Source organism: Erpetoichthys calabaricus, chromosome 3, assembly GCF_900747795.2.
Source record: "Erpetoichthys calabaricus chromosome 3, fErpCal1.3, whole genome shotgun sequence".
In the NCBI taxonomy this organism is placed as follows: Eukaryota; Metazoa; Chordata; class Cladistia; order Polypteriformes; family Polypteridae; genus Erpetoichthys; species Erpetoichthys calabaricus.
In genome coordinates, this window is record NC_041396.2 from 232,094,647 (window position 1) to 232,107,274 (window position 12,628).

Below are 12,628 nucleotides of genomic sequence, written 5' to 3' on the forward strand. Positions count from 1 at the left end.
TTCACCATATCAAGTAATACACAACACTTAAAAAAGAGCCGCGTCCTTAAAAAAAATGATTGTTAATTTATTGTTATTGATATAAATGAGTTAAATAATCTCAATATTCATTTGAGGTCTCATTGCTCAGCATAAGTTTAAGTATAACTATAACACGTCTCTGAAAACAAAAAGTGATTATAGCAGAAATTCACCCTGGTTTACAGTTTGCTCTACTTTTTTAGCAGTCTAAAGGGAAGAGCAATAAAATTGAAGCTCTTCCAAACACCAATGACCAGTAGTGTTGTTAGGTGTATAAAAAAAGCTTTTTTTTTCTACCTTGCTCTGAATATTTTTCCAGATTAATAAATGAAAACAGAGCACATACAAGTTTAACATTAGTTAAGGAAGACAGAAATTTTGAGGCAAGTTGCTGTAATTAAGGCACTGAAGAGTAGAATTATTGTTAATTACCACATGTATTAACTTCACTGTATACTCTGTATACATGACAATAACCCATAATACTAAATAATAATACTACATAATAATCTCATCAGGATCCCCAGCAAGAGCGTTCAAAAGCTCCAACAAATAGGGCTGCAAGAATCCTGATCAGGGTGTGGAAATATGAACACATTTCACCAATCCTTAGATCACTTCATTGGCTCCCTATTCATCTCCGTATTGAATACAAACTCTGTTTGTTTACTCACCAGTGTATCCATGGAAATGCTCCACAATATCTTAAGGAACTCCTTATACTACAATCCACTGCAAGAAACCGCTGTTTTGCAAATACCTACCGCCTTCGCCCCCCTGTGACCAAACTTTGTACAATGGGTGACCGAGCCTTTGCAGCCGCTGCTCCACGGCTCTGGAATGCCCCACCAGAGAGAGCCTAAGAACACAGCAGATTGTGGGCTGTTTTAAAAAACAGCTAAAGACTTTTCTATTTTGGAAAGCATATTAACAAGAATGCTACTAATTATTGTTGCTTTATCTTGCTGTGCCTTTTTTTAAACTTTTTTATGTAGCACTTTGAGATTTACTACTAATGTAAAGTGCCCTATAAATAAAATGCATTATTATTATTTGTATAATACAATTTACTGGAATTGGTCATTAAAATCTGAATTGTTAGGCAAAACGTCTTTAATGATAAAATAAGTAATATAAAATTCAATATCTCGAAGACATTTCAGAAACATTGCATTGCAGTACTAAACCCTATCTCTCCTTATAAATACCTTAACAATTTTAATTTAATATCAGAATAGGAAATTTTAACTTTTATTTTTAAAATGAAACCCTTTAACTCTCCCTTAGATCAAGTCCTAACAACACATGTAAAGAGCTCAATCACTGTTCTCACAGCACTAAGTCTTGACTTTATAAACATATCCCTAATAAATGGCATAGTTCATAATGCTCTAAAAGTGCCGATTGTCAAATAATTACTTGGCGAAAAAAAAGAGTTTCAGTCTTACCTTATTCATTACAACTTCAAAAGTTGTTCAGTCTGAATTTCTTACTGGTCATAGTACAGACACGGACCTAACTTGTGCAGTCAAAGACATTCTAATGTTTTCTGATGAATTAAAAGGTAATTTTTTTCTTAGACCAAAGGTATTTGACCATCCTGTTTTGTTTCATTGAAGTGAAAACTAAATTGGGCTCCAGGCTTTGTTCTTGAGTGCTTTAGTTCATACTTTTCAAAACAGCTTCTGCTTAAACAAAATGCGCTACTCTGTGATTATTTTGTGAAGTTAGTTATTGCGTCTCCCAAGGCTCAGTACTGAGACGATTACTCCTTTCACTTTACCTGCTACATAAGAACAAATCAAAATATGTGCTTTCATTCACATGCTGATGATACTCAGCTATTTCTCTCCTTAAGGAAAAAACATGAGAAATTGTCCTTAATTGTGCCAAAGAGTTAAAAGAATGGATGAATGATAATTGTCTTTGCATAAAGAAAAAAAAAAAAAAGAATTAGTGGCAAATTACATAAATAGCTTTTTCTTTTCAGGTATAAATATTGATTTAAATGGATCACATACAATTTGGCTTATATCATGGACACCTGTCTAACTTGTGTATTACTAAACTATTTAAAATTTGTTTTTTTCCCAGCTAAAAATGTATGAAAATTAAGAGTTTTCTTAATTTATAAGATAGAGAATTAAACTCCTGAATCATTTTTAATAGCATTGACTGTTGTGATGGGTTTTTCACAGACTGTTCACACTGTTACTGTTGTGTTTAATGTAATTCGTGTGGTTATGCATATGTTTTATGGCTATGAAAGTTAATGTTAATGCCTTATCTTTTCTATTAATGTTAATCATTGAAATTGCTGTGTTTTACTGTGCTTTGTATGTAATTTATGTTTTTATGTATATTAATGTTTTACGGCTTTGTAATTTACAGTTAATGCATTATAACTAAACATGTGCAAGTGTGCTGAGCCTTCTCTCATTTAAGAGATCTATACAAGATTTAATTGAATTTCATATTTTAATTTGTGTTTTACAGAGAATTTGTTCAGCCAGATCAAGGTACTCATGTGGGAGGATTGCTTAAATATGGTAGCCTATGTTTGTCTGTTAACGCCAATATAAAAGAAAAAGAAAAGCATAATCTTTACATTTACATTTTCTGCATATTCATGAGTGACAGATCAGTAAAAAACAGTCCTTTTCACTTCCTTAAATATACAGTATTTGCAGTCATTTGTGTGTAAATGGGTATATTTTTATGTTATTTTGTTCTAATACCTCCAGCTAAAGACTATCTAATATTATTTATCCATCCATCTATCCATCTTTCTTCCAAAAATACTTAACGCAGTGTTCACACCGAGAAATTAAACACAATTGAGAATACAGGATATAGAGGTTCCAAAACTTTTTTGAAATTGTATATGAGGTGCCAAACCATAAATACTGGAAATGTGTTAAGTTCATTATCATCCCACCTTGATTCTGTTTTTTGTCCCCCCCCCCCTCACCAGAGGCATTGAATACTCCATTTCATTTTTATATCCACCCACACAGAGCTGTTGGACTATCAAGCATGCAGAAATACTTAAATACATAAATATAGCATAACAACCTTTAAAGACAGCATGCAGTGACTGATTATGCAAAAGTGTTAAAGCATGTCATATCTACAATGTTAAATTCATGTAAAATAATATTACTGGTAATCATACCATCAGTTCCATACTGTGACTATATCGATTACCTGATCTGATGTATGTTACTTGAAGATTTGTCTGCTATTTGTCACGTCTAATGCTCATTAAATGTAAAGTACTAAATGATCAAGAAAGGCCTTTCAACCAATGACATGATTGGGTATTTCTGCATCTGTGTTATTTGATAGACATAAAGCAATGAAAGATAGAGGAGATGTAAATTATGACCTACTTGTAAGATGAATTGTCAAAATACATTCTATTACTTCTGCAATGTAAAAAATAATAACCAACTAAATATTAACAAATGTTAATAAAGTGTGAAACAGCATTATGTATATTAACAAACTTGCATTTAGTATGGAAATACAAATGTCAGAAAACCATATGAATAGTTCAATCAATGTTTGTTCTTTTCTTGTCTCAAACTTGTCAGGAAATACTGCTAAAGTTACACTCCTGTCATAGCATATGGTTGCAATTAACTTGCAATCAGACAAGAAGTCTGTGGTATACCTTACCATAACACAAAGGACTCCTGTGAGGCTATACTTTCCACTTTTAAATTCAGACATACTGCATATTATATACATGCATGCAGATACATATACTCCACAGATGCAGTACTGGCTGCACCCCTATCCTCGCCTCCCCCAACACCAAATGGTAAAAGGTATAATCTCTAGAACATGGCAAAGAGCACAGCAAATATGTGACATTCTTAGCTTAAAGAATACACATTCAAAAAATAGGTCTATATCCACTTTATGAAATGAAAAATTACAGTGGATCATTTGTACACTGTAACACAATTAACTGTATGCTTTCCGAGACTTGACGGTATGCTTTCTGAGACTTCCAAACAAATAAAAAAAAAAAAAAAAGGACTGATCAGTCGCTGCTGCTAAGCTGCAAACTTCAGGGAAGTCCTTGGATCATAAACATTTAAATTTTTCAACGAAAATTAGTAAACGTCAATTGTTAAAGCCAATTTTTAATTAGTGGTCTCTGCAATGTCAAAATGTTAGACTAACCAGATTAGTCTTTTCACAAACTGGCTTCTACATTAGAAACTGAAATCAAGCTAGAAGTCATAATAAAAGAGTAATTTGCAAAAAAAAAAAAAAAAAAAAAAGTAATACCTTACATCATCCTATCAGACAAAACCATCACAATTACTTTTACTGTAAAATTGACGTAAAGTATGCTGGACTTGTAGAGTAGCAGAACACAGTGCCCAATGCATATTTTGTGTTGTATTTTTGACACTTTGTATAGTGCCTTTGAAATGTCAAACAAATAAAAGACTTTGGTAAAGTGACACATGTCTGTTACCCAACTTTATTGTTCATGGATTTGAATTCCAGCCTAGGGACCCTTTATGCAGTATACACATCCTCCCCATGCCCCATGAATGTGTGATGGCTTTTAACTTCAGCTTTCCTTCTACATTCCAAATCTGGGTGACTTACATTAACTGGTAACTGAATCATCTTGGTGTGACATCATTTATGTGAATGAGGATACTCCGTTATGAGTTTAAAATGCCATCCTGGCATGGTTCATGCTGTGATTCTGCCATGATAGGCACTGGTCTCTGCAACCCTGAACTTGATTAGGCAGGTTGGATAATAAATGGATATGATGATAGACTGGATGAATGACTTAACAGGCAACATACAAATTATATCTGCACTTGCTGGGTATGATCTTAGAAATATCTTAATGATGCACCTCTATTGCCTTTAGAAATTGCAGGTAGATCCAAAGATGATAATAATAATAATAATTCTTTGCATTTATAAAGTGCTTTTCCCACTACTCAGAGCGCTCAGCAATTGCAGGTTAAGGGCCATGCTTAAGGGCCCAACAGAGCAGAGTCCCTTTTGGCATTTACAGGATTCGAACCGGCAACCTTCCAATTGCCAGTGCAGATCCCTAGCCTCAGAGCCACCACTCCGCCTATATTGCCAAAAAGTGACTGTTACTGCTCGGTGATTTTTTTTTATTTTTATTTTTTTTAAAGGAGTATCATTTGTGTCTTCACAAGTGTCTTCATTTTTAAAATGTAAATTAATCTGCAGCCTATAAATGTAACCTATATTTTACTCTATGTTGTCTGAACAAGAAATGTAGTTTGCACAGTTTTACTGAAGTGGTGTCATTAAACACAACATTATAGGGGCCATCTGCAAAACTGTACTGGCATTATTTGAAATTTATATTCTTGTGCAGCATATTTCTCCTTTATTTATTATATATCTATCTATATCTTTCAATCTATATATATGGGCGGAGTGGTGGCTCTGAGGCTAGGGATCTGCACTGGCAATCGGAAGGTTACCGGTTCGAATCCCGTAAAATGCCAATAGGGACTCTGCTCTGTTGGGCCTTTGAACAAGGCCCTTAACCTGCATTTGAGTAGTGAGAAAAGTGCTATATAAATGCAAAGAATTATTATATATATATATATATATATATATATATATATATATATATATATATATATATATATATATATATAAAAATTATATATGAATAAATATATGTATATAAGTAAATATATATAAATATAAACAAATAAATAATTATTTATAGATATATATATATATATATATATATATATATATATATATATATATATATAAATTTAGTAATATTTAAAATTTATAAATCCATTTCCAGTTTGATGGGTCTGTTTCATTGAAGTAAAGATGTTCACAACCTGTTCAACAGACTAGCTTGTTTACCTGTCATATACAAAAGCATGCACTCACATGCCAGGGATTCAAGACAGCTGCCACAACTTCTAGTTTATACAATATCACACATTCTCATTTTCAAACTGTATAACCACATGGAACCATCCATTAGGTGTAAAGATTTTGAAGGTTTATTACAATTGAAGCTTTTTGTGCCTTAAGTCATTGCTTTCACATCTAAGTTAAGTAAAAACACTCTCCTGGCACATGGTCTAGAGATTATCTTTTATGTATATATATATATATATGGAACTGACAAAGGAGGTATACATCTGGGAAGAATTTACACTAATGAACCAGCCTACAAGTCAATTATAGAAGTAAAAATATATACAGTAAATACCCAGTTAAATAAGCTGATGGAGGTTTACCATGTCACAAAATATTTCAAAACTTTCTATCTACTGTACCTTTTCAAACTTTTTCAACAACTCCTGCAAGCTGAAATTCATGCCAATCATTGTCAACTATTGTATTCCTTTTCATTGCTACATCTTGAGGAGAAAGCTGCTCCCATTCCTTGCTATATTCACTGTTTGATGAATAATATTCCCCTGAGTTGCAGTGCTGAGACCACACATCTTTCATGAGCAGAGCACTCACTTTCCACTGCGTGCACTTTGCATAGCAACATCCTCTTTTCTTACTGCAGCATGACTTGTGACCAATGTATTTCTTAAGAAGTTCGATAAAGTCTCATGTTGAACTGCCTGCATGTATTTAAATAGGCTTCATGATATCATTTTCTTGTTTCAAGTAGTCCTCAACAGTCCACCTCAAACACTGAGATCAGCAATATTAGAATCTGTTATTGGGTCACTACTTTAATTATTGCTCCACGCTGCAAACAGTAAGCCTTTTGTCAGATCAACAGGCAGCATACATAATTCTCCGGGTTCATGTATTTGATTCTCCAATGAAGAGACATAAGGCGCAAGGCTGGATTATTGTCACAAAACATATATGGCTAAATGCTAATTAGGCTAAATTAAAAATATGCTGTAATCTGAAAAGGGATGTTCTTTTCAATTTTCTGGAAATAAATCTCCAGATTATTGCTCCAAGGACAATGTTGCTGCATCATTATGAATGCTGGTAAAATGGTACTTCTAAACCATTCTGGTTATTCCACAAGTTTGGCCATCCCCACAAGACACAAAGCCTTTTCAGTCTAAAGTTCTCCTTTGCCTGTAGAAGTAATTGGAAACCCATCCACTCTTCTCACAGTGCCCTGTTCTGACAGCCGCATGTATATGTGCAGTTAACTTGCTTCCAGCAGCTGTTTATTATTTTAATCAGCGTCCTCCCTCTCCCCTCTTCTAAATCTAAGCACACTCCCACTTCCTGAGGCCTCACTTTTGGCAGAACTTCAGACTTTACCCAAAAAAAAAAAAAAAAAAAAAGTGTGCAGATTGGCTGCCTCCTAATACAACCATAAGTAAAAAACAAAAAGGCTTATACTTGTAAAACAAAAACTGATTGAAGACTTTAATTTCTGATAAAAAGGGTATGCTATCTACAAGAAACTTACACTTTTTCAAAACGCAGCAAGGTTTCCACACCTTGTAAGCAAGCTTTACTAATGATATATTGACCAAACCTGAGGATTTTCCTACACTGAGGATATTATCCATCCAACTTACCCCTATGCCCCTTGGATACTTTGAGCTAAATGCAAGTTTTTTTGGCAGGAAAAAGCTCCCTAGGGAATAAGGTCTATCAGCTTCATACAGGCAAACACACCACACACAAGACAATTTATTTTTTGGTTGAGACTTAAAGCTTATTTGATCCCCATTCAAGGAATACATAAAAAGACTGCAGTAATCTACACGACCTCAATCTTTTTGTTTAGTCCATCAAAGTTAATGAATTCATCTCACTTCTCTTATTCAAAGTAATCTTCCCAAAAAATGGAATATGTTACTCTGTGCATATACATTTTGAATGTGTGAGAATAAAACAACAACTGTGGTTCTAGTTATAACATAGAAAACATAAATCATAACGTGCAACAATGAAAAAGGAAACATACATTTAAAGGATGGGAAAAAAGTTGCTCATCATTCTGAACTTGCCCAGAGAAAGATGAAGCAAAGACCGACATTCGCTCAAGAAAGTCTGAACCAGACAATTACTAAAGAACTTCAGTTTCTAGTTTTACAAATTTTAGCCTTGTATACAACAAACATCATTCATCAAAATTAATCGTCTTGTGGTGAGCACTTTAAAGTTTGAATTACAGCGTGATAATTAAAACCCTAACCATATCAAGGCAAAAACCAAATTAAAGGACTATGTACTTTAAAATTTAGAAATATTATTAGAAAAAATTCTCAAACCCACTTAATTGAATTCATGGACCCTGGGGACCAGACCCGATTCCCGGCAGCACTGGGTACAAGGCAGGAAATGCTCCTGAACAGGGCACCAGACCATTGCAAACACTGACACTGACCCTGGGCTACTTTGGAACTGCCACTTAACCTAAACATCTATGGAAGGCATCGGAAAACAAAGAAGCACCCGAAGGAAAAACCATGAGGACACAGGAAAAGGGGTAAAAACTCCACACTATAATGCCCAAATGTGTAATTTAAACTTGGGACGATGGACCATGAGGCAGCAGTGCTGCCCTTTGCGCCACCTTGCCAATGCACAATGGTACACTGATATAAATACTTATGTTTACAAGAAATACAAGAAAGGTATACATTGCACGTAATATATAATGTGAAAAGTTTGAATAGAGGAGAACAGACCGCCACCAAAACTTCTTAGAATTCATACATTTTATCTACAGCATTAATCTTTAATGGTCTAATGTAGCGACTGCAGTACCCAAGTCCAGTTTTTTCAATTGTCCTGAACTTTGGAATATTCATATGCGGGCTTGTCTTGGTCTTGGCTTTTGGTTTCGTAAATATGGGGTTTGGTCTTGATCGAGACTAGCTGCATATCAGATACTTTTTCTGCATCCAAAGAGAATAAGATCTCTGAAATGTTAGACTTTATGGGTGAATATATTACATTAAATAGGCATTGAAGATTGGAAGCTTAGTGTCTAACTTTAATAAATCCGGCTTGGTCTTGTGATATTACCGAAGGCGCACTTTCTCAATTTTTCTATCTAGGGCTTTGGAGAGTATCTTAACATTATTATTGAGAAGTGAGATTGGTCTGTATGATGCACATTGTAATAAGTCCTTACTTTTTTTTTTTTTTTTAGGAAAAATTGTAACTAACGTGAATAGTTTGAGGTAGATGTTATTGTCCCTGGCTTTTATAAATGTTGCGAATAAAAGGGGAGCTAACTTAATTGAATTTTTTTGTATAAAGTTCTGCAGAGTAATCAGAAAACTTAAGTAATTTCCTTCGGGATTAATAATGTTACAACTTAACAACAGACAAGGGACATGTTACACTAAGAGCAAGTATAAAAGTAATCACGTAAATATAATAAAGTATAATAATGCAAGTATCAAACTAAAGTGCAGAGTGTTGCGCCTTAAGTTAATATTGCACATTTTGAGAACAAATAAGGTTATTCTAATGTGAACAGCAGACAATTTATTGCACAAGAACAGGTAGTATGTTGTACATTTCAAGTACTTGAAAAAATGTAACTGGATATCCAATAAATCCAATAAAGAAAAAGGGAAATAGCTTAAAGTGTGGGTGAGTGACCGGAAAAGGAGTTATAGAGTCATACGTGAATTGTGAATTTGTGAATTTCCCATTGGGATTAATAAAGTATCTATCTATCTATCTATCTATCTATCTATCTATCTATCTATCTATCTATCTATCTATCTATCTATCTATCTATCTATCTATGCCTGTGGGGAGGAAGGATTACCTGTGACGTTCAGTGGAGCACTTGATGCTAGTCAGTCTACTGCTGAAAACGCTGTCCAACCACAACACTATGAAGTGGGTGATTAGCATTTTCAATAATAGACCGAAGCCTAGACAACATTCTCTGTTCTGCCACGGAGTGGTGGCTCCGAGGCTAGGGATCTGCACTGGCAATCGGAAGGTTGCCGGTGCGAATCTCATAAATGCCAAAAGGGACTCTGCTCTGTTGGGCCCTTGAGCAAGGCCTTTAACCTGCAATTGCTGAGCACTTTGAGTAGTGAGAAAAGCGCTATATAAATGCAAAGAAAAGAATTATTACAACAGAGGCAGCCTTCTGAATTAGTTTGTTTAGTCTCCTGACGTCTGACACTTTCATGCTGCTCCCCCAGCATGCCACAGCGAAGAAAATGGCACTGGCCACCACACTGTTATAGAACATCCGCAGCATACTGTTGCTGACACTAAAAGATCTGCGCTTGCGTAGGAAATACAGCCTACTTTGACCTTTCCTGTATATGGTTAGCGAGTTCCTGGACCAGTCTAGCTTATTGCTCATATGCACCCCTAGATACTTGTACTCCTCAACGATCTCCACCTCCACACCCCTAATAGCGTCTAGTAATTCTGATAGTGTCAGAGGTTTATCGAATTCCTCTGCACTGAGAGTATCAAGCTGTGGTATCTGTAATATATCAAAAAACACATTAGAGTGTGTCTTGTATTCTTTAAATTGAGTAGAATAAAAGGACTGATAGTAGTCTCTAAATAATAATAATAATAATTAATAATTCTTTGTATTTATATAGCGCTTTTCTCACTACTCAAAGCACTCAGCAATTGCAGGTTAAGGGCCATGCTTAAATGTGTGCATATTATTTTTATGCTCAATTTTATTTTATTTCTGTCTGTGTTGGTGATTATTGATCATGCTTGCAAACTTCCTGCTTATGGATTTGTTGAGCTAAGATTTTATTAGCCTTCTCTCCATGTTAATAGCAACGTTGTGATTTAAAAACGAGTTGTTCTGTTTCTTTTGTTGTCAGGAGGATGAATTCCGATTGCATAGCTTGTCTTTTACTAAAATTGCCTCATTTTGAGGACCTGGCGAGTTCTTGATTTATTCTGGTAATTTCACTGATTAACTCTCAGCTCTTTCAATCTTCTTCATAATCAATCCCCTGTAGCCCTTGAATCAGCCTAGCTGCTCTTCTCTGGACTTCTTCCAGCACTGCTATGTCCTTTTTGTAGCCAGGAGACCAAAACTGTATGCATTACTCTAGATGAGGCCTCAACAGTGTGTTATAAAGCTTCAGCATAACCTCCTTGGACTTGAACCCCACACATAATGCTATAAAACCTAACATTCTGTTAGCCCTCTTAAAAGCTTCATTTTTGAGTTCACGTGTTCTTGTTAGGTTTATTTTGCTGTGGATATTCAAAACTGGCGTGTAAAGTAGTCCTAGATTCTTACAATGACATTATACTATAACTAAACATACTCCTGAAACTGTCATGTCAACCCCTACTAAGGGCACAACCACTGAGGAAGTGCTGCACCTTGTGAAATACATTTTTAGTGTGTAATAACATCAACATTTATTCTAAAATAACTGTGCTTCATATAAACTTTAGACATAACAAAAGCATAGTTCAATTACTTAAAACATCTTTTTAAATTTACTAGAATAGGACTCATCACTACTAATAAATGCAAGAACTATATGGTTACTTATTTATTTTTTACCAGTATAATAAAAACTATAACATTTGCATTATTAAAATCCCTATGCCTGTCTTTATCCAGAGTGCTGGAAAAATAAAAGGTAGCACAACATTTGATTTATTTTATCAGAAATATGCATTAGTGCAAAAAAAAAAAAAAAAAAAAATGTAGCCTTTTTTCAGTGACCTTAAGCTTTGTTTCTGAATTATCTGTAACTGAACAAAAGTAAATTTGAATGTCACTTTTTTATATACAGAAAAAAAACCAGGAACATTAAAACCATTCTTTTGTGCTTTGTTAAAACATGTAAATATTTAATAATATATACAGTTTAACTTCTATCCCTGTTCAAAACCTCCCAGTAGCAGCCAGGTAGAGGTGTTTCTGTCTCTAACATGGAATGCTTAGTTTAAAACAATATCATTAAATCACAAGGTGCTGTACTGATAGAATCAAACTGATTTTCAGAAAAGGTGACACAGGCTAAGCGCCTGATGGCTTTTTATAAATATAGTTTGGAATCATTGTAAAATCATAGCTAGTGGCTTTGATTGAGAGAACAGCAAATTCTGACATCTCTTTACACTGAAATGTTAGTAAACACTCATTAAAACTTTACTGCCATTGTGTATATTTAATCTAAGCACCCCTTTTCTTAGCTTTCTTAAACCTGTTTCAGGATAACAAAAGAATAAAAACTAGCCTTGCAGAGTACAGTAAATGGCATGAACTAATCCTGGACAGAGTATCAATCTACCTAATTTGCACAACATAAGGATGTCAGACACAAGTATTCCTTAAATGAATATATAACTTGACTGAAGAATTCATATACAGTACAGCATATCTTAGCAATTGTTTGCAGTGCCTACTTATGTATTCTTTGAATGCCACATAAGGTTGTAAAGACCTTTCAACAATATTCAAAACTGCTTTTCCCTTTCTTTAAGGATACTTTTAGTGGAATAAGCATTAAATTAAACTCAGATGCAAAATTAATAAATATTCATCAAGGCATTTACGTTTTTCTTCAAAAGTATAATCAAGAACATAGTTCTTTTAAAAATATGGATGATATCACAATAATATTAATAAAAATAAAGA

General features: G+C 34.3%; 1 protein-coding gene across 4 annotated transcripts in view; it reads right to left on the reverse strand.

The window, feature by feature from the left end:
* utrn (utrophin) overlaps window positions 1–12,628 on the reverse strand; it is a 552,956-nt gene that overhangs the window by 177,894 nt on the left and 362,434 nt on the right. Inside the window, exon 1 of one of the 4 annotated variants that reach the window (XM_028797897.2) lies at window positions 6,354–7,173. The exons of 2 other annotated variants lie outside the window; for them this stretch is intronic. In XM_028797897.2, coding sequence (XP_028653730.1) covers window positions 6,354–6,404 — 51 coding nt within the window. In that variant the 5' untranslated portion in view covers window positions 6,405–7,173. Of the gene's footprint in view, window positions 1–6,353; window positions 7,174–12,628 lie in introns of those variants that run through there. One more of the 4 variants, XM_028797896.2, reaches the window with a different exon arrangement.